This window comes from Cyanistes caeruleus, chromosome 10 (genome assembly GCF_971803275.1).
Source record: "Cyanistes caeruleus chromosome 10, bCyaCae1.hap1.1, whole genome shotgun sequence".
In the NCBI taxonomy this organism is placed as follows: Eukaryota; Metazoa; Chordata; class Aves; order Passeriformes; family Paridae; genus Cyanistes; species Cyanistes caeruleus.
In genome coordinates, this window is record NC_141710.1 from 9,411,014 (window position 1) to 9,431,027 (window position 20,014).

The 20,014-nt window shown below is 39.3% G+C and overlaps 2 protein-coding genes and 1 long non-coding RNA gene across 9 annotated transcripts in view; 2 read left to right on the top strand and 1 right to left on the bottom strand.

Moving 5' to 3' along the window:
- RHBDD1 (rhomboid domain containing 1) overlaps nt 1-9,077 on the top strand; it is a 28,750-nt gene extending 19,673 nt beyond the window's left edge. For all 3 annotated transcript variants that reach the window (XM_086844848.1, XM_023933209.2, XM_023933210.2), the window contains exon 7: nt 6,847-9,077. In XM_086844848.1, coding sequence (XP_086700974.1) covers nt 6,847-6,962 — 116 coding nt within the window. In that variant the 3' untranslated portion in view covers nt 6,963-9,077. The remainder of the gene's footprint in view (nt 1-6,846) is intronic.
- LOC147651287 (uncharacterized) lies at nt 8,454-19,724 on the top strand. 4 transcript variants are annotated; one of them, XR_015274706.1, is made up of 4 exons: nt 8,454-14,423; nt 14,652-14,774; nt 15,999-16,057; nt 16,170-16,249. It is a non-coding gene; the product is annotated as an uncharacterized LOC147651287 (long non-coding RNA). The 4 variants fall into 4 exon arrangements; XR_015274708.1 differs by lacking the exons at nt 8,454-14,423; nt 14,652-14,774 and adding exons at nt 14,488-14,603; nt 15,379-15,465 and having other exon boundaries at nt 16,170-19,724; XR_015274707.1 differs by lacking the exon at nt 8,454-14,423 and adding an exon at nt 15,379-15,465 and having other exon boundaries at nt 14,488-14,774; nt 16,170-18,870.
- Nucleotides 15,665-20,014, bottom strand: part of COL4A4 (collagen type IV alpha 4 chain) — a 63,018-nt gene continuing 58,668 nt past the window's right edge. For both annotated transcript variants that reach the window (XM_086844844.1, XM_086844845.1), the window contains 3 exons: nt 19,436-19,624; nt 17,376-17,662; nt 15,665-16,752 (listed from right to left, as the gene is read on the bottom strand). In XM_086844844.1, coding sequence (XP_086700970.1) covers nt 16,489-16,752; nt 17,376-17,662; nt 19,436-19,624 — 740 coding nt within the window. In that variant the 3' untranslated portion in view covers nt 15,665-16,488. The remainder of the gene's footprint in view (nt 16,753-17,375; nt 17,663-19,435; nt 19,625-20,014) is intronic.

Below are 20,014 nucleotides of genomic sequence, written 5' to 3' on the forward strand. Positions count from 1 at the left end.
AATTGCATTAATTCTTCCTTTACTTAAGAAAATAATTTTGGATTTAAAAAAGTCATAGCTTTTGATATTTAAACTCCTTTTACTATGAAGTTCAAATACACAGCTCACATTTTTGTTTAGTGCTGGTATTACCAGCCACCCTTAATGTAACCCCAATATAACCAAATCTCTGATCTATTGTGTGCTTGCTTTTCTTCTCAGAAGAAATATCTTGATCTGTGTGGCACGTGGGTTTGGATTTTTGTTGTGGTGAGTGTTGGGATTTTATATGAGTTGAGCTTCTCAGTGTCTGATTTTCAGTGTCAGTAATGTTAAGAATCCTTTGCAAGCTGGTGTTTCTCCACAAAAGCTTTTTAAACATGGAGGTGGTAATCTTTATAGTTTGTGACTGAAGAGAAATATCTACAAGTATCAGGTATAGACATTTCTCTTACATTTTATCATGAACTGTCTATGCATTTCTTCACTTACGATTTAAAAGTAAACCAATAAATATCTCTCCCCTCAAAAGCTTTTAGATGACCAGGTATGAGCTAATCAGAGTCACTTGGAACAGTTAGGAAATACTTGGGCATCTGACTTACCTGTTCCCTGGAAGGGTTCCCATGCCTGTTTGCTACTACTGAAACAGGACTTTTTATTGGAGTCATTGAAATTTTCCAGCCCATGGAATATTGTAATATAAGAATGGAATTTGTGTGAGGAGACTGGAGAAATGCTGTATATTTTATTTTCAGTGTTACCTGTTCTTTCTGCAATTACAGAAATGCTGGTCATTGCACTTGAATATGGTGGTTTTCTGTGGAAATACCTTAAAGCAGATTGTGCTCAAATATGCAGTGCATTGTTTTGGATTAAAATACATTTCATGAAATCATATGCTGGGATTTATGCTTTGAGAATTAGATGCAACTTATGTGATGGATTTCCTTTTGGTTGTTTTTTTTTTATTTTAAATTCTTACATTTATTATGGTACCCAACACACTTCTTGGAAAACCCATTGAGCAGACCTCATGTTCTAAATACCTTTCTATAACTGCAGCTGTGCTCTATGGTCTGATTACCAGCATTTTCTTAAGAAGGTTTTTGGGAAAATGAATCAATGAATTTTTATCATTTCCACACAGAAAGTTTTGGTACTAGTGTCAGAAAATGACCACTTGCAACACAAAGCATAGTCAGAATTATTTTATAAATATTTAATGAATTCTCTTCCATCTGTCTCTTCATAAATACAGTGGCTGGTGTAGGATAAGAAGTTTACTGAAAATTAGAACCAAAAAACTCCCAATTCTCTTCACAGTGGTGATTAAAGTTCACCAAAAGAGTTAAATGAACCACTGAGCCTTTCACCATGGATTTCTCTTTCAAACCAGTACCACGACCAGTTAGCACCTCTGAAATACTGTGGGGTAAGGACCAGTTCTGCAAAGCAGGGATTTTTGGAAATACTGCCTAAAGGGTTGGCTTCCTTTGCCCTTTGGGCAACAAATTGACAGTGGCATAGGTTCTTGCTATTGCTACAATGGATTTTGAGGTAAGAATTTATTCAGATTTTCGTGCTGAAATGTATACAGAATATTGAGTATTTTTTTCTGGGAGTTCCTAAATATGCAAATACACTTCTAGGTACTGCCATTTCTTATGGATGATTTTCTTCCTGCAATTGTTTCAGTTGCTGAAGACAGTTAAAATAGGAGGAAAACACTAAAAATAGTTAAATCTTGGATATTGCTAGAGGTGATTTGCATACATACACACATTACACCTATTTTAAAAACATGATTTGCATATGGGGGTAGAGACCTCTTAATGTTTGATCCAAGACCCAGTTATACAAATGGGAGTCTTCTCTGACTTCAGTGGTCTCTGGAAAATATTTTTTTCACTCAGTAACTTGAACTTGTTCATAAAGGAACAAAAGTTGTTCCTTTCACAGTGGGTTTGGCAGGGTCACCTTGCTGGAGAGCAGCACTTCTGCTTCCCAGCTGTGGGCATCATTAGCAGGAGCTGTGTGTGGGCTGCACAAAAGCATCCCTTAGCCTTGGAGAAAGTGGGAGCTGATGGGGAGTGGCTCCAGTGTGCATTGGTATCTCCATCCATCCATCTGGGTTTCTCAGGCTTGGCATTGGGAAAGGGATATTGTTCAGAATTCCTTTGTTGCTGTGGGTCTTTGTTGCACAAGCAGAAATGCAGTAACGGGAAAGCAAAGTGGTTTTTTGTAGTGTAAGATTCTTGCAAATGTTAGCAAGCTTATTCTGGGAATGTTTTTACTGGTAAACTAAGGCAAATGAATATTCCTAATTTTAAATTTATCCATAGCATACTATTTTAACTTTGGTTTATCATTGGATTAATTCTATAAATTATGTATACAGTTTACATTTTTTTTTTCATTGGGACCATTTAAAAAATTATGTTCTGAACTCTCTTTTTTACGTCTGAATAATAAATTAGTCATTTTCTAAGGAAAAGCGTACCTTGCTATTTGCAGCTCAACAAAATGCTTCTGCTACATTATGATAAATATACAGCCCACCTGAAATTCTTCTAACTGAAATTATTCATAGATTTCTTACTACTTAGGAGAAGAATAGCTGTCAGTCTGTCTTAGCCTAGGGACTGGTTAAGTAGAATGTTTATATAGGGTTTTTTGAGTTGGTTAGTAAATTCCATTTAATACTTGGGAAAGACGTAATTAACTAAATGTATCAACTGTTTTCAGTTCATAATGAGGTTAGCCTTGTTTTAGGTGAATTAACATATGGAGTTAAATATGAATTAAATGGCTGGGAAATGCAGTGAGATTATTTTATGCCATCTCTTCTGTAGTATTTTCAGTATCCAGCTAAACGGTAGCTGGAGGTAGCTGTAAAAACTAATCCCCTTGATTCTTTGCAGAAGAGCATCAACTCCAGCAGTGGTCTCTATCTTACTTCTGCATTGTAGTGGTGATTATTTGTAGCAAATGGATGATCTGAGTGTGCAAGTGTGTAAGATTTTGGCTTATGAGATAGAGATTGATGGATTCCAAAAATGTTACCAGTGTGCTTTTAATAATTTGTTACTTTAAAAAAAGTTTATTTTGGTGGTACTGATACAGGAAAGATAAGCTTTTGAAGCACGATGAAATATAAAAATCCTGAAGTATGAAGGGATTAAAGATTAAGTCTTTAGCCATCTACTCTCCTAACCAAAATAAATTATCTGACTTTTGCGAGGGAATGGTTTTGTGTATTTCTCAATTTTACCATCTCCTTTTAAAAACAAGAGAGAGACAGACACTGTTCAAGATTGTTCTGGCTTGCTCTTGTAACAATCCAGCTGTGTCTGGATTCATTGTATGTTGCTTTCCTTCTTAATTCATTACACTCAGCTACTTTCCTGCTAATTTGATGTTTCATTTGTCAGCCGTTTCAAAGCATAGCACAGAAACAGGAGTTAATTCCATTTCTCTTCTTCACCAGTTTATGTTGAAGTCTGTAGATGAGACATTGGCATCAGCACCAGGAAGAATAGTTTGCTTCATAGCATGACAAAATTCTTTTCATACATTGACAGAAACTCAAAAGGCTGTGTTAGAAACAATAGCAAAGGCTAATGAATGTGGTCTACTTGGAGCCAAGTAGGAAAAAATGGGGCAGTGATAAGTACTAAAAGCCAAAACTCTCAGACTGTATAGCATTTCTGCATTTTGCAGAGGGAAGGACAGGAGAGAATAAAAGCAGTTTTGCCATGTTGCATTTTTTATTCAGTTGTAGTTTTATCTGACTCCTAGTGAAACTCAAGCAGTGAAATGGTTGCTGGTTTTTGTGTCTCAGCTCTTTCTGGAAGCCTCCTAGTCCTTCTAAAGTATGAAAGGAGGAAAAATGCCTGCACTGCCTTTCCTTGGGATTCTCTGTTCAGCTCAGTAAATCATAAGGGAGTTTGATTAAACCTAAAGCATTGGCTGGAATAGATGAAATGAATAGAGCAATGCTGACCTTTTGACTCTGGCTTCTTGCTGCCCTCCAGTTTGCTGTTTCTAACTCCAAATGCATCAAAAATACCTTGGAATGAGCTGTCCAGGGAGGTTGTGCATTCACAGTCCCTGGAGGTGTTTAAGAAAAGGTTGGATATGGCACTCAGTGCCAGTGTCTGCCTGATAAGGTGGTGTTGGGTCATAGGCTGGACTCGATGATCTCAAAGGTCTTGTCCAACCTCGTTGCTTCTTTGGGAAAAAAAAATAAATCTTTGGATGTTTATAAATTAAGAGAACTCCCATTTTCTCAAATAGAAAGAGCACTTTAAACATTGGTATTTTTCATTAAAAAGCAAGGCAAGTCAGGTGTTCAGTGCAGCACACTGTATGGGATCTGTAGCACACCCAAGCTCTGGTTAGTAAACTTTAATTACATTCTGTTGTTATAACATAATAAGCAGGGCTATACTATTTATGGAAGAGATAGTTTATATAAAACTGGTATAAATTAAAACCAAGCAAGGAAGTTATAACATTTGATCAAATATCCTGATCAAGCTCTCTGTTTTGCTTAGCTGTATGGTCCTTGCTGCTGTCTGTGATTATCTTTTACAGCAAAGCCTCTCCGAAAGGAAGAGTTTTTTTAGAAATGAGAAGTGTCAATTCTTTGTATGGGTATTTAAGTGTTTGTATAGTTTGGTTTTTGTATGGATACCACATTCAGTAGTGCCAGGACAGATGGTGATACTGAAAATGGTAAGCTGTTCAACTGAAGTGTTCTAGATGCTTCTTTAACACAACTAAAGCTGGCATGAAAAAGAAATACAGACATACTGCTTTGTATTACCTCTGCTATTTTTTTTTTTTTTTGCACTCCCCTCATCAGACCTAATTGCATATTTCTACTAGTGAGACTTTCACAGTTTGGTAGCTTGACATATTACTTCTGAATCTTACAGAAACTGTCTTGCAAATTCTATTATCAAACCTAAAAATAAGGTCATAACTTCAGAGAAGAAGAAAAATTAAGTGAGAATGTTTGATGTAACACTTCTGCGGCATTGCATTAATACAGGTTTAGTTACATCTGTTGCAATTACAGCAATTTTCTTGTTTTGGTCCATAGTGCTATAATTGTTAACTTCAGTAACAAAAGAAACTTCTACACAGAGTGACAGGATGGGGATTGGGGTCTCAGTCTTCTGTATTTCACAGAACATGGTTCTAGTTCACAATAAAGTTGTAAAATATGCAATGGAAGGGTTAATGTTTTGTTATAAGTTTGTTGTGCTATATCCTTTGGTTTTGTCTATCAGTGTTGTTGCAGTTTTCCATATCCTTTAAATGCAGGCTTAGATTCCATTAGTCTTCAATTTGTTTTTGCTGATTTGTTGAAAAGCCTGTGTTGGTTCCTTGCACAGACGTCAGATGGTGTTTTAGTAGTAGCAGTGGCCTAATTACCATTTCTGAACACTGTGGCTTATAAATATTTTGATAAGATAAAGGTGTTATTTCATTAATATTTCTGCTGTAATTAAAAGAAAAAAGGTGTCAGGGAACTATTTTAGGTAACAGGATAATTTAAATATCTACATGCTGATACAAATACACGTATTTAAAACATCCAGCCTTTGCTGTTCACCATGTTGTTTGATGTAAAATAAGATCTTTTCTTCAACCTAAAGCTTTTAAAAATATATTGTCTAGCCTTTTATTTTTGGGTCAATATATAAAAGAGCATTTTTCATCTTTTTTATAGCACCTCATTCTATTACTAGTGATTGTTAAAGCACAGGTATATTTGAAGTGTTGGGCATATTTTATGGGGACTGTGCAAGGACATGTCTTAACTGTGTAAGTGGTATTTGTTTTCTTAAATAAAAATTAACCTGGTATGCTGTATAGAAAAATAAATGCTTTTATAAGAAACTTTGATATTTGGCTGACAATTTCACTACTGAAAATAATTTTTTTAAAATGTTTAAAAATGATGGTTTTAAATCAGTTATTAAACTCCAGCATTACAATTCAGTTTTGACCCTATGTGAGGCAGGTGAAAGCTTAAGAAATGCTTAATGTTAAAAAGGTTTTATTACCCTTAAAGCTAATTTTTGTGTCCTGAGCACTGTAATTCTGCTCAGAAGGCAGACTGTGATTTTTTGTTTCCCAGAACCCCTCAGCTGAGCTGGTGTGTGTAAGCAAGCCTTGGGTTGTTTCTTTGCTGGCTGACTCGATGTGAGTTCTGGAGAGCTGCTGCAGTCACCTCCTCTTGGGGTGCCAGGGCCCACACCTGTGGGGCTGGCTATGCTCTTGCTGCTCAGATTATTTTGCTTACAGTTTGTATGGCTGGGCTGCCACGTGTCCTTCCCTTGTGAAACTGCTGCCAGCTGGGGGTGGGAGCTGTGTGTGCATCTGCTGTGGGTCTGCACATGTTGGACTCGGTACTAAAAGCAAACACAAAAGCTGCTTTTGCCAGAAGCAACTGCTGAGGACATTGAAATAGTTTAATATTCTGGAGTTTACTGTGTAAAGTAGGGATCATGAAAAATGTGAATACTTGCTAATACTTGTTATTCTTAACTTGTTAGATGTTCTTTTGGTTGTGGTTTGTTGTTTGGTTTGGTTTTGTTGTTGGGTTGGGGTGTTTTTTTGGGTGGTGGTAGCTTTATTGTTGGAGGGGGGGGTTCTGGTTTTGGTTTTTCTTTTTGTTTGACTGTCTTTAAGAGCAGTTTCTGGAAGTTGTAATTGCCCTGAAACCATCAGAATTGAAAACATTCAATTCCCTGTCTCCTTTGTGTTGTGATGCTTTGGCTTACAGGATATATGTGCATTTTTCTCCTATTACAGACCAAAATAGCAGTTGTTTTTCATTGTGTCTTGCAGATTTTGGTGGAGGAACACACAGGAATGAGCAGCAACCTTATGGGTTTTGGTTCCCACCTGAGAACTCAGAAGAGGACATGAGAAGGCGAAGGCTTCGTAGGTTTGACAGACGATGAAGTTGGCAGGTGTTGATGTAAATTGTAGTGCCATTCAGACTTAAAAAAATACTTACAGATTTATTTGTAATCTGTAATTTACAGAGTAATTTATAATCTTTCTTCCATTATTTTTACTACTTGTTGCAAAACTGCATAGGATTTTGTGAGTTCAGAGAGACTCAAAGTTGGAACTTGAATAAGAAATGTGAGATAAGAATCAAAATGTGATCTTTGCCTGTCTCCATCTTAATGCACCTTAAATGGAAGAAGACTGATGATTTTACCAAACTGTCTTTTTTCCTTAAATTATTTTGTATAGCTTTAAGAATTCCTTGGCTTCTTGACTGCTGATGTTCTCAGACAACAGACTTTCTTCATCCATTGCAGATGAAATGTTACATTTTCTATGTAACATTAAAACTATGCAATTTTTCCTTATGAACCTTTCTCAGGTATCTGTGATGACCAGCTCATTTTTTGGGATTGCCATGTGAATGACACTTGAAAAGATTGCTTTGATGACAGTGGTTGGGCCATGTCAGTTGAGTCTAGGTTTAAGCTTTTGAGCAGACAAATAGTTGCAGCTATCCTTTCCCTGCTGTCCTTACTGTAATACAAACTTCAGTGTTGCAGTCTTCCTCACACCATATTGTACAGAGCTCAGATGTGATAAAACTGAGTTGTAACTACTTATGTTTTCCTAAAGCCTTTCTTTTTATGTTTTAAATCAGAAACTGCTGCCCTTTAGAGAGCTGAAACAATTTGTTAGGAGTTTTTTGTAAAGGTATGTGGCTATGCCATACAAAGTATATATTTGTTTAGTAATACACCTTTTTTAAGTGTCTGGTTCACTTTTTAAGAAGGCTTGGAAATTTTATTTTGTATATGCTGTTCATGCAGTTTTAAAAATTCCACTATTTCTCAATATTTATCTTCTTTGAAGACCAGTATCAGACCTGAGGGTTTGTAGACCTGTGGAGATCATGCCTAAACACAGGGTACCTTGAATTCTTCACTTTCAAGAATTTCCTTACCCAACCAGAGGAGTTGACATGAGGCCTGAGAGCTCAGGGTTGTCCCTCAGGGCACACCTCCACACAGGGCGGTCCTGCCTGTGGCACTGCTGCCTGTTAATGGTAACTGATGAACCTCAAGGGCTTTGGTTCCAGTACTGCCCTGAAAAATCACTCATTGTGTGGCATTTTATCCTCAGAATAAAAGAATTTGCAAACTATCGCAGAGAGGTGTCATTGCAGAGGAATAATTTGGTTATTGGCCTTTGGCACAGACCTGTTGGAATCTCCTCATCAGCACTGATGGAGTAGAGGATTAGGATAAGCAGTTCAAGGCTTTCACCAACCTGTGCTTTATGAAGTCTACTTTTCTATGAGGTTGTTTTTTTTAATATAAAAAACAGTGCTGTGTATTTCATACAGAAAAACATCCTAAAAGGATTTTTTTTTTTTCTATGTTCTTTAAATAAATGCCACCTACTCTTTTTGTTTGTAGCTAATGTATGTAGGGGAAGCTCTTGTTTGCTGCAGACTTTGGGCTTTGGGTTTTGGGACACAATAGGCACAACTGCAATGGAACTCCAGGTACAAACAGAATTCTGATTCCTGGTATGTTCTTGGGCTTGGTTGGTTTTGTATATATGCAGTAGTCATAGAATAAAACAGCAGACACTTTTACAGAAGACCAAGTTTATGTTCACTGAATATAAGTCTCAAAAGCCTGCATACTTTTCTCAGCAGGTAATAATTGGATGTAAATGATAAAGATGTAGTATTGGTTCCTCAGAAATCCTTTAATATTCTGGTCAAAAGTTGCAGTGTAACATACTGTGTGTGTTAAGCTCTGATACTTAACTTTTTTAAAAGCATACTTATAATCATATACATATATATAAGCATATACTTATTTAAGAGCATATGTGCTGCTAGTCAGGTAAAAGAGATACTTAAGGAAAATCAAAAACCTGATTACAATTCTATAAGGATTTGGTTTTGTAAAGTGAGCTTAGACATACATGCCATTAAATAGTCACAAAAATTGTCAGTACTAATAAATATTCACTTGTTTTGTCATTTTTTTGTATACAGAATTGAAATAAATATTTTTTTAACATCTAAAGCTATTTGGTTTTAATTGCAGTAATTAACAAGGTGTATATTTTAAATGACAGAGCTGCTGCCATGTTAGAAATTAAGACTTGTGATACCAAGGGGGGTAGATTTATTGTATTGGGACTAACTTTGTTTCTTTTTAATTGAGGGGAAGTTTTGGGGCTAGATTATTGAGAAGTTCTGCTACTTACAGTATTTGTAGGTTTGTAGGAAGGTTTATTAACACTTGCTCATTGCAGGTGGGTTGGACTGGATGGCCTTTAAAGGCCCCTTCCATCCCAGACTATTCTGTGAGTCCTCAGCAGGATATTTGCCATTAAAATCCCAGTGAATTTAGGTTCAGAGCACTGCTGAGGGCAGAATTGGCAGATGAATCCTCAGTGTGCTCTGTGCACTTGGTCTCTTCAGGGACAAGAATTAAAGGCAAGTTACCCAGGTGGGTGTTGGACCTTGCTTTTTCTCTGGCCCTGGTCACTGCCTGACCGTTGCAAGTAAGGGTTCTTGAAGCAAATGTAGCTTTGTATAAAATATTTCAGCATCTGCAGTTTGATTGCTTTGTTGTAGGATTTGTGAATTCTTGTGAGTTTTTTGTACTTCCTCTAAACTCTGTGATCAGGTACCATGTAAGAAATTCCACTCCCTAATTAATCCTAATCAGCAGACTTGTTAATAGGCACATTCTTGAAATTTAATGGTTGAACAACCTAACATATTACTGTTAATAAATAAGGGTTTCTCACATCCCAGAATTAAGATGTGATGAAATAACTGTGTTTAGCTTTTAAAATTCTTATCCCTCTTCCATCTTTTCTTTAAGCACAGGCAAATTCTGTGGTTTTATGTCAGTGTGCTGTTTTCCCTGGCAGCACCACTTTTCCTAAGGGAAAAAATAGCCCCTAAAATACCAAGAAAACAGTATTTATACAGACAAATAGGTTGTAGTAGGAGATAGTGAAGGGACTGGCCACTTCAGGCCAGTAGTTTTGCCTTTTTTTTTTTTTTTTTTGCCTGCAGGACTAAAGTCACTTTCTCTGGCCATGCCTTGCTCTGTTTAATGATGATACCCCTATGTGCCAAGTGTGTATATGCTGTAATATAATAACAGAGAGCTGCTGAACCTTTGAAGCTGCTGCTTCTCCCCAGAGCTGCACTCCAGAGGTGTGAGCCTGGATTTGGCCCGGCACAGCGGGGTGACAGCAGCAGTGGACAGCTTGGGAAGGAGTTTGGGTCCAGCTGCCCTCCCTGCTGTTTGGAGGGATGGGAATGGGGGTTGCTCTCTTTTTCCCCTCTGATTCCATGGCTGAGGAATTGTGCCCATTTTGGCTCAGCACTGAGGGACTGTGTGGATCACACTTCCAAACAACAGCTGGAGAGCAGATTCTGGTGTTTGTGCTGTGGCTTCTGGAGTGTGCAGACATGAAGGACAGAATCATTGCATGGGTTTTTTATAAGCTTCTCATTGTTCCCTATATAAAAAAATTATTTCTTATTTGTTACCAGATTTCAGAAGACAAGAAAATATTAACACTTCTGAGCTTTCAGTCATAGGAGCTATTTCTGAAGGTGTGTTAAGCTTTCTAGAAGTCTTAAAATAAATTCAGATATCCATTTAATCTTTGAGGAGCTGGAAAAACAGAAGAAAGACAGTTTTTCACACAAATTTGATATGGTTTGGGCATTCTCCACTTAAGTGAAATGAAATGAACTTCAATGAAAACATCCCTTTGGAGTGGTGTTTGTCATGCACATGGAAGACTAAATTCTGGAAAAGTTCTTGTTTTCCTGTGTACTGAAACTTTGTTTTGCCAAGCTGAACCTGGTGTCAGTGAGTTCATTCCAACTCTTGCTATAAACCAAGCAGGATTAACACAGGAACACAACAGAGTCTCTATGGTAGTACCTTACTGCAGGTCTTCCTTTTTGGAAACCCTTGGTTGGGATTTTCCTCACATGTTCTGCATTTCTACTTCAGTGAATCTGTAGAAAACATTTAAATGTGTGGAATTTCAAATCCCATGAAGCTCAGGCCTGTCTTCTTTTGTGAAGCAGTGGGGCAGTGTGTGGTCAAGCATGAGGTGAGCTGTGCTGTGAGGTGTGTGAGCTGCCTTACATGAAGGGAGCTGTGTTTGTTGGACAGGTTCACTCCAGAATGATAAATATGGAGTTGTTTTTACTTTGCACTTATAAAATGTCACCTCTAATTGAACTTCCAGTACCTTCTGGAACATCTGGATGAAGTGACTAGGAAAGGGGAAAGCTGTTAAATATGAATATGGAGCAGCATCTGTTGGAGTGCTGATGAGGATTTTTTTCTCCACCTGGCTAGTTTTCCAGAGGGTTCAGGTGGGTGGAATTTCAGCAGCTGTTTTTGTTTTTTGGTCAGTTAAAAATGCTGATTTCTGAAATCACATCCAGTCATGAAATAGATCCCCAGTTTGATGAAGCAATTGCTTCACCTGCTGGAAAGTTCTTACCAGAGCTGACAGAATTTTTTTATTGTTTTGAAGACTGATGAGCTCTGTCCTTGCCTGACTGCTGCCTCTCACAGCTGGCTTTGGAGAGATCCTTTTTCTTGCAAACAACTGTTCCCCATTACAGCTCCTCCCCATGGCCTTGGATGGTTGTTTTCTGTCTTGTTCAGACATTCTAATGCAAGTCCAGCCTTAGAACAGAAGTCCTCATCTGTGCAGCATTTGTCTGTGCGTGGCCACTGAGCAGAGTTACAAGTTACTTAAGGATTGCCTGGAAGGGCTGGGAGTCTGGGATGTTGGTCTGAAGTGGCCATGTGGAATAACAGAAACTCCCAGCTGGCTGTGGTTTATGTTCTGAATCTGGGTGATAGTACAAGTCAGAGCTTTGCTGAGGGCTGCTGGTGTGGCCCCACATGATGTGCTGGAGTGCTGGCACAGTCTCTGCAGCCTGGCCCTGTGTGCCCAGAGCAGGTGTGGTGCAGAGCATGTTCAGCGTACTCCAGAGTGTGCTTTAAAGCTTTAGGGGGATCCTTCTCAAAGAAGTGAGCTATCTGGGTTAATGGATAAAAGGTTTGCTTAATTTCCCTTAAATATAGGCAAAAAATGTAGGATGACTGTAGGAAAAAAAAATGACTGTAGGAAATCTGGTGTTTGACTGTTTTGATACTACTTTTGTTTTCCTCTGGTGCTCATGAACCAGCCAAAATAGGAGAAAGGGTTTTTTTTGGTTAAGAGTTTACCCTGGAATAATCCCTGGACCAGTTTTAAACTTGCTGCACAAAATAAAGTGATTCTGGGGATGATCCATACCAGTGCAAGTACTGTCATAAAAGGACTGCAGCCCACGGAGCAACAATGTCAGAGCACAGGAAGAGAGAGAAGGCAGGTGCAGCACAGAGAGGCCACTTTGTACCTGGAACAAAACCTGCCCCAAGAAGCTTCTGGTTGCCCCCTGCCTCACTCAAGGGACTGACTGACAATTGCTGTGGTAACAAGGGAGCAGAGCAGGGCCTGGAATGAGTTGACCCTGGGGAAACTTTGAGGGAAGATATGTTAAAGTTTGTCAACCTTTTCCCCAAAATAATAAATTGAATTCCCTGAGTTGTGTCTGTTTAGTCCTCAACAGTACTTGGTAAGTCATTTCCCCATCTATATTCCAACAAATGAGTTTTCTTGCTCTTTCTCCCCGTTTTCTCTCCTGTCCTGCTGGAGGGTGAAGCAGCTGGGCAGATGTGTGGCTGCCAGCCAGGACCAGCTCCCCACCCTTGACAGCTCACAGCACAGGACAAGCAGGGACCTGGGGCAGCAAGGCCTGGCCACGGACCCTGTGCTGCTTCTGGAGGAGCCTGTGTCAGCTCACGGGCCCCAGCCTAGCACCATCTCTGTCTGGACCTGAGGCATCTTTGCTGTCCTCTCATTCTGATACCTGTTCTATGCATGTGGATTGTGGACTCCAAAACAGAAACTCTGTTGTACATTGATGAATTTGAAGTACTCTTTAAAAATACTATTTTTACAGCATAGCACCATTATGATAAAATGAGTGATACTAGTTTTAAGTTTTGCTTTAGTTTCTCCCTTTTGACACACTCTGAATACACCAAAAGATGACTTGATTCAAGAGACACTTTCAGTATTGGACTTGTGCATCTCCTTCCTTGTAATGAAAAGCATCAAATGAAATAATAATGGCCACATTTCTTGTGAGCAGATCAGGTTTTACGCCATGCAGTGTTTTTCTTCCACTTGTTATCCTCTAGAAATCCTGATGCACAGGGATGTGAGGGACAAGAATCTGCCACCTGTCCTGAGGATTTGCCTTGAGTTAGAACCAGGACCTTCCCTGTGGCCCTGGTTTGCCAGGGTGATGGACAAGCAAATCTCATTGGAAATCACTAGTTCTGAGTTTAATTTCAAGGCAGTTCACCCCAAATGGCTCCAATTTCAGTGACCTCCAAGTGCAGCCAGCATCATTTTCTGTGTTGCTCTTAATATCCTGCCTGCTGTTGAGGATAAAATTCACTTCCTGACCAGGCCTGCACAAGATCCAAACTCTGGAATGCCATAGTAAGAGTAATTTGGACTTCAAGGCCCAGCACAAGGCCATTGCTTTTAGGATTTTAAGGATTGTTTTTTTACTCTTAACAGTTTCAGTTATGCCTTTTCACACTTAATTTCAAAAATAGGTTCCCTAGGAATAATTTAAAAATTATTTTTCTTCTTATAGTCACTGGACAAATAATTGCAGAGTTAAAGCATCTGCTGCTTTATACTTTCATCTGTTTTACTTGCTGTGTAATATTAAGCATTTTTTCTGCAATTTCATTTTGAATTAGTACAGTGTTTCTGACCAATGCCTTATGGAGTTAGCTGAACATGGAACAGAAATTTACACTTATGAAATATCTGACCAATCAGTAGTAGCTTAAAAATACATTTCCTATATATGTGCTGACAGACTATAGTAAAATGGAACTGGCACAGTTGCAAAAACCCTGTATCAAAATGATACACAAATATGGGGGGGTTGTGTGATGTTTTTAAAGCACACAAAAGTGCAACAAGTAAAATGCTGTGAAATGGCCTATTTAAATTACTGGTGAGGCTTTTTGTTGATGTTTTAGAATTTTTGGTGCATTTGTTCAAGTTAGGTGAACACAGATACAATTCCAAAAACTCTTTTTATTTCCTTGCCTTCACCTTGTCCCTATGACCTAGTTTGCAGTAACACAGTATATAAAGTTTTGATTATTGTTTACCTCAGTGCAGTTTATACCAAAAGCCCTGCTCTGCTTTTCAGGAAAGCCACAGCTCCTCCCCAGAGGTTCTCACCTGAAAAGAGGCTGCAGATGAGTGATGGAGGAGCTGGTGAGCACTGTCAGGTGAGACTCATAAACGAGACCTCAGTGTGGAATCAGCTAAATCCACTCAGGAAATGGGGCCATCACCTGAGCCCCTGGGTGTCTGTTCCTGTGACTGTGAGCAGCAGCTGCAGCTCCCAGCCCTGTGGGGCTTTGGCTGAGGCATTTTTGGAAACACAGCGTGCACACCTTGGAGAACAGGTGCCTAAGCACTGGTGCTCCTCTCCACCCACTGCTTTCTTCCCACAGGAAGCTCCTGAGCTGCTCAGCACCTTTTAGAGTCGAGACTTTGCGACTTGTGTCAGACTGGAGAGCTGCTCTCCCCTGCTTGTGGGATGCTGCCTCAGGAGGGGATGGAATTCCTGCATACAGGTCAATGGCAGGGATTGGCCCCTGCTCCAGTGTCAGGTCTGACAGGTGTAGTCAGGATAACCTGGGAGTGACCCAAGGTGTGCCCTGTCCCAGCAGGCACAGGACCAGAGGAAAATGTTCCCTGGCACGGCGGGAATGCCCCAGGAGGGCTCCTGACCCTTGCCCAGGGGAAAGAGCACAGTCAGTTGACCACCACGTAGGAACAGTACATCAGAGAGGTTTGGTTGGTTGTGTCAGGAGGAAGTTGCACAGTCAGATGTATTTACACTCGACTGGACTTATCCTCTGACTGTTTTATTTTCCTCTGGCTGAGCCTGGAATGTCTGTCTTTCCTGCTCTTTGAGTTTGTGTATCCAGCTTTTAAATTGGCTGATCAGCCTGTTGTCCTCGTGATGGCTTCAGAGAGAGTTTGCTTTGAATTAGGACCCTTGGATGAGGATCGCAGTTTCCTTGAAAATCCTTTTGCTGGGGGCACCTCAGTGAACACAAAGTGCTGGAAAAAGCATTTGATTCCATCCTAGTAAAAGCTTATTTAAGTGGTAAAAGGAGCATTTGTGGCCTTTCTGCACATGATGGATTCTCCATTTGCAATCTGTGTTTTCAGATGTTTCCCCATGATATAGAACATTGAGTAGTTCTGGTTTTAGAGATGAATGAAGGAGTTACAAATGTGTTTTCATTTTTTCAAAAGGTAATTAGTGCTTTAGGATATGAACATTTTTACAGTTGTGTTTTAAAAAATAAAAAAACTTCAGAGATGTTATTCTACAAGGATCTTAATGGTGATGGCTTTTTTTTTTTTTCTGGTGTATTTACAAACTAAGGCATAAAATGAACACAATTTATTGTCCTAACAGTTCTTATATTTATCACTCAGATAAGTTCACCCATTTTATCACCATGTCACTGTTTCTTTTTAATTAATATTAGAAATTGCTTTGTTTATTCAGAAACTTGGATTAGAGTTTAATAATTTAATGTAACTGCTTTTAGAAATTAATTGTAAATATAAATACAGGGTTTTACAGATTTGTTATCTCAGCTAATTTTATTTTCTTACATAATCTGCTGTTAAATGGATTTGCAGCTTTTAGTTGCAAATGAAAGCCCAATTAACAGTTCTTTTAGAGTCTGGTTCAGTACTGCAATGGTAAAAGACTTTGATCTTAATTGTTTTTATTGTTATATTATTTTTTTAACAATTGCATTTTTCCCTTCCCTCAGAAACAGCAAGTGCAAGGTTTCTTTAGCTTGGGAAATTCAGCTACAGGGCTTTGACATTGGTATGTTTGCACATTTCTATCGGTATAGATAAATACTTAAAATATGCCATGTAAATATTCATCCTGCTGTAAATGCCGTTTCTAGCAGGAAATCCATTCTCTTGCACAACAGGTATGGCATCCTTGGTCTTCCCAGCTTGACTCAATCCTCAAACCCACCTTGTTCCCTGTACATTACAGCAGTGGACTCCAATGGGACAGAGTTTTGTCTTAATTATTTTACACCAGATTTTACTGCTTGTGTATGTGTGTACATGGGTGGATGAGGCTCAACAGATCCCTCATCTTTGTCTCATTTTTCCACTCCAACAAAGAGAACAGTGCTGCACACTTTCACACAGATTCAAACACGAGCTGCTGTTTAAACCTTTAGCAAGTTGCTCATCCTCCTGCGAGCCTCTCTCTGTAGCTGCCTGCTTTTGGTTTGTTTCTTAGCCGTGCTTCAGGCATACCTGGCATCGACTGATTTTTTTCCTCTGCTCCTGTCCTTCTTTAAGCGTCCCTGACAGGGGGGCTGATGCAAACTGCAGCTCAGGCATCACGGTGGTCAGCCAGAAACTGTATTCATTAGCAAAGAACTGACACGTTCCCCGCTGGCCCTGGCACTCAATGAATGGTGCTGATCTGAAGTCTTCCAGGCAGCTTCCGGGTGACATAAGGGACTGTCCACCACCCTGGTCACCAGATCCAGTGTGCTGCAAAGAGCAGAGACAACTTGGTAACTGTGCATGAAAAATAGGTAAATTATGTTCATCTGTCTTTTTTCCTACTTGCTTTTAACTGTACAGTTTTTTGTAATCTTAAATTGGAGTAAGATTCTTTTGCTGGAGAAAATCTTAATTTGCTCTGTAATAAGTTAATCTCAAAGTCTCACTTTGAGAGTTAAGTGAGCTGGCCCACTTAACTTTCAGGTATTTATCAAAGTGAAGGAAGGAGTAGTCTGGGTTGTTTCAGAACAATGCCATTATCCAAACTGCTGCAAATGTAACTTGAGGATGGCATTAAAATGACCTAGGGCTCCAATTCTGAAAATTATGTCTTTGTACATGAAAAACCTATTGTTTATTATAGACAAGGAGGCAAAACCTTTGTAATTTTAAGAAATGTGTATCTTAAGTCTCTGAGTACAGTCTATGTAGCTACAGGTAGGTTCTGCAATTTGGAACTAAGCTTTGTCTTGTTTCTTGTGACTTTTCCTCTTTAATGTTTGCTAGACATTGAATAATTTACTTTTCAGAGCTAAAAATCCTTGAACCTTTAGAATACAAAAGCTGGATGAAAGAAACATGTCTATACAGTCATGCACCCACTTTCTTACCATCAAAAAAGAGTATCCTATCCAAAGGCTCCTCCAGTTGAGTGGGCAGGGAGGAATGGTCTGGTCCTGGCTGTGCAGTGCCACTGCCTGTGCTGGGGCCTCACACACAGCACATCTGCTGATGTACGGCCGGATCTCCTCCTCGGACAGCGGCGCCATCGGCAGCGGAGCAGCGCTGGACAGCCAGTAGGACTTGTCATTGCGGCTGGCATAGTAACACACCTGGTTGATGTTGCAGTAGGCAAATGGCATGGTACTAAACACAGGCAGGCAGGATCCTGCCAGACCTGAAAATAACAGCAAGTGATGCCAATTATTCCACTTCCTAGGTAAACTGAAAATTGTATTCCGACCAATGGTGCTACAAAATGATGTATTTTAGCAGGATTTAGGTAACCCACAGCTGTTAAACCTCCCAAGCCCTTTACTAAAATGTCTACATAAAAAACAGAGACCTATTACCAGTAAGCATCTTCCTTTGACCGGTAATATTTAATTGTGTCAATCTGATATTTAAACATGATGTAGTTTGTCACCATGAGAAACAGTTATGATAACATATTTCTTAGCTGTGCCAACACTGAAAAATAAATTAGGCAAGAGGTGGTGGCTGGTTTAAAAGGAGATCAGCTATTTACAAACTCATTAGGAGCAGTGAGAAACTAAATGACAATGCTGATAAATAGAAACATTTTTGTGAAGTATGACAAGCCATTGCTAGCAGTGCATTAAGCTGAAATCTCAACAGCTGTCCTACTGCCTTCCAGAAAGCTTCCACAGACTCCCAAAGTGAAATAAAAGGACTGGGGGATTTTGCAGAGGCAATCCTGCAAAATTCTCATCAGGCAGACATCAGTGGGAACCAAGAAGTGACCAGTACATACTTCTGTGATGAACTTCTTCCAGGGCTGAATTTAGAACAGTTTCATGATGGCCTATTTAGTTAGCAATAATCACTGCACGAAGTTCTGCTTTGAACTTGGTGTGTGAAGTGTTATTTCTGTAATGCCCCCAAACCCAAACACCTTCATTAAAGACATGTGACATTTCTGTACAGAAGCCAGTTTTGTTTATCACTGGTAATATTCTATTCCAGTAGTAATGAAGGATCTGGAGCAGCCTGAGTAGGAAAAATGCCTGCAAAATCACACAGGAGACAAGGACCCTGCTTTCTTTGAATCTTATTTTCACTGCTGTTATGAGGCATTCCGTTAGCAACTGGCTCTCCTGGGGAATGCCGAACACACAATAGTGAAAACATTCTAAAACACCACTGCTATTCTAAAAATAGCTCTTTTTATTGCTCTTTTAAACACTTATTTTTTTGTTCAGCTTATTAGGTCCTTGATCTTTCCTCCTCAGAGACTTCTCTGACTCTTTTGTAACAAGTCAACAAGAATTTAGGAAACTTTTGCTGTGCAAATTGCCACCAATCGGTTCCTCAGGCTGCAAGTCAGGCAGCTTATTTAGACATATAATTTTAGTCAGAATCGTAGAAGACAGAGAAGAAATGACCCAAGGCACCAAAAAGAGCTGTCTCTGGAAGAAATTTGGCTTTTCCAAAAATATTAGCTTCTGACTCTGAAAAGCACAGGATTCTGCTGTACACATGATGCATAATTTACCTGTAAAGCTTACTTGTACTGCCCAACTGTACTTACCCAACTTAACTAGCTCCTGTAAAAAAGGAGCAGATCTTCCAGGGAGTTATTTCAGAGTGGCCAAATGAGATTTCTGACCTAGGAAATTGTCTCCAGTGACTTCAAAGACAGCCTAAAATGAGCTGGGATAAGTGAAATAAACCACTCATCTCTCCACCTTCAAGTCAAAATTACTTAGAAATACTTTTCAGTTCAATTGTAGAGCAGCAGGAAGCCATTTTAAATGGGTGACAATATGGCAGCAAAACCAAGTTCATTATCAACATTGTAAATGAGTTTTGAGTCTGTAGAAAATAAGGAACTGACAGTTCTATAGCTTGCTCCATGTGATTTGTCTTTCCTTGTATAGATAACACCATATTATCCCTTAGCTGGAGAGCAATTATATATAATACATACCGAGATCTTGGTTATGGGCTTTCTCTTGTCCTTCCAGGTACAGCAGACTATAGCCAGTCCATAACTTTGGCATCCCCTGTGGGCAGAGTGGTTCTCTGTCTGACTGACTGTGAAGGACAAGCAAGAATCCACTTGCAGATCTAATCTGGGGGCCTGGTTGTCCTGGAACACCAGTCTGGCCAGGTGGACCTTGGAGAAAGGTGAAGGAAATTTACTTGTATAACATACAGTAAAAGTTCACACCAGCCATGTGTTAAACATTCAACAAGAAATTCCTAACTGAGTGTAATACAACTTCAAGGCTGTCATGGGCAATAAAGACACAAGTAGACTTCTGTTATCCTTCTTCAGGAAGAGAAATGAATTAGATTGCCACTGAATGCTTGGCACTTGGCTTTTCTATTGTGCCTCTGTCTTGTGGTGTATGGATTAAGAAATGAACTGAAGTGGGCAATGATTTCCCAGACTTACTCACTAGGATAAGCAGAACATCTGGACTGAATTTGAATCCTTGCAGTAACAGTCGATGGCCCTTGCTCACATATGTATTAAACCCTTAATTTATTAGAGAGCAGTCAC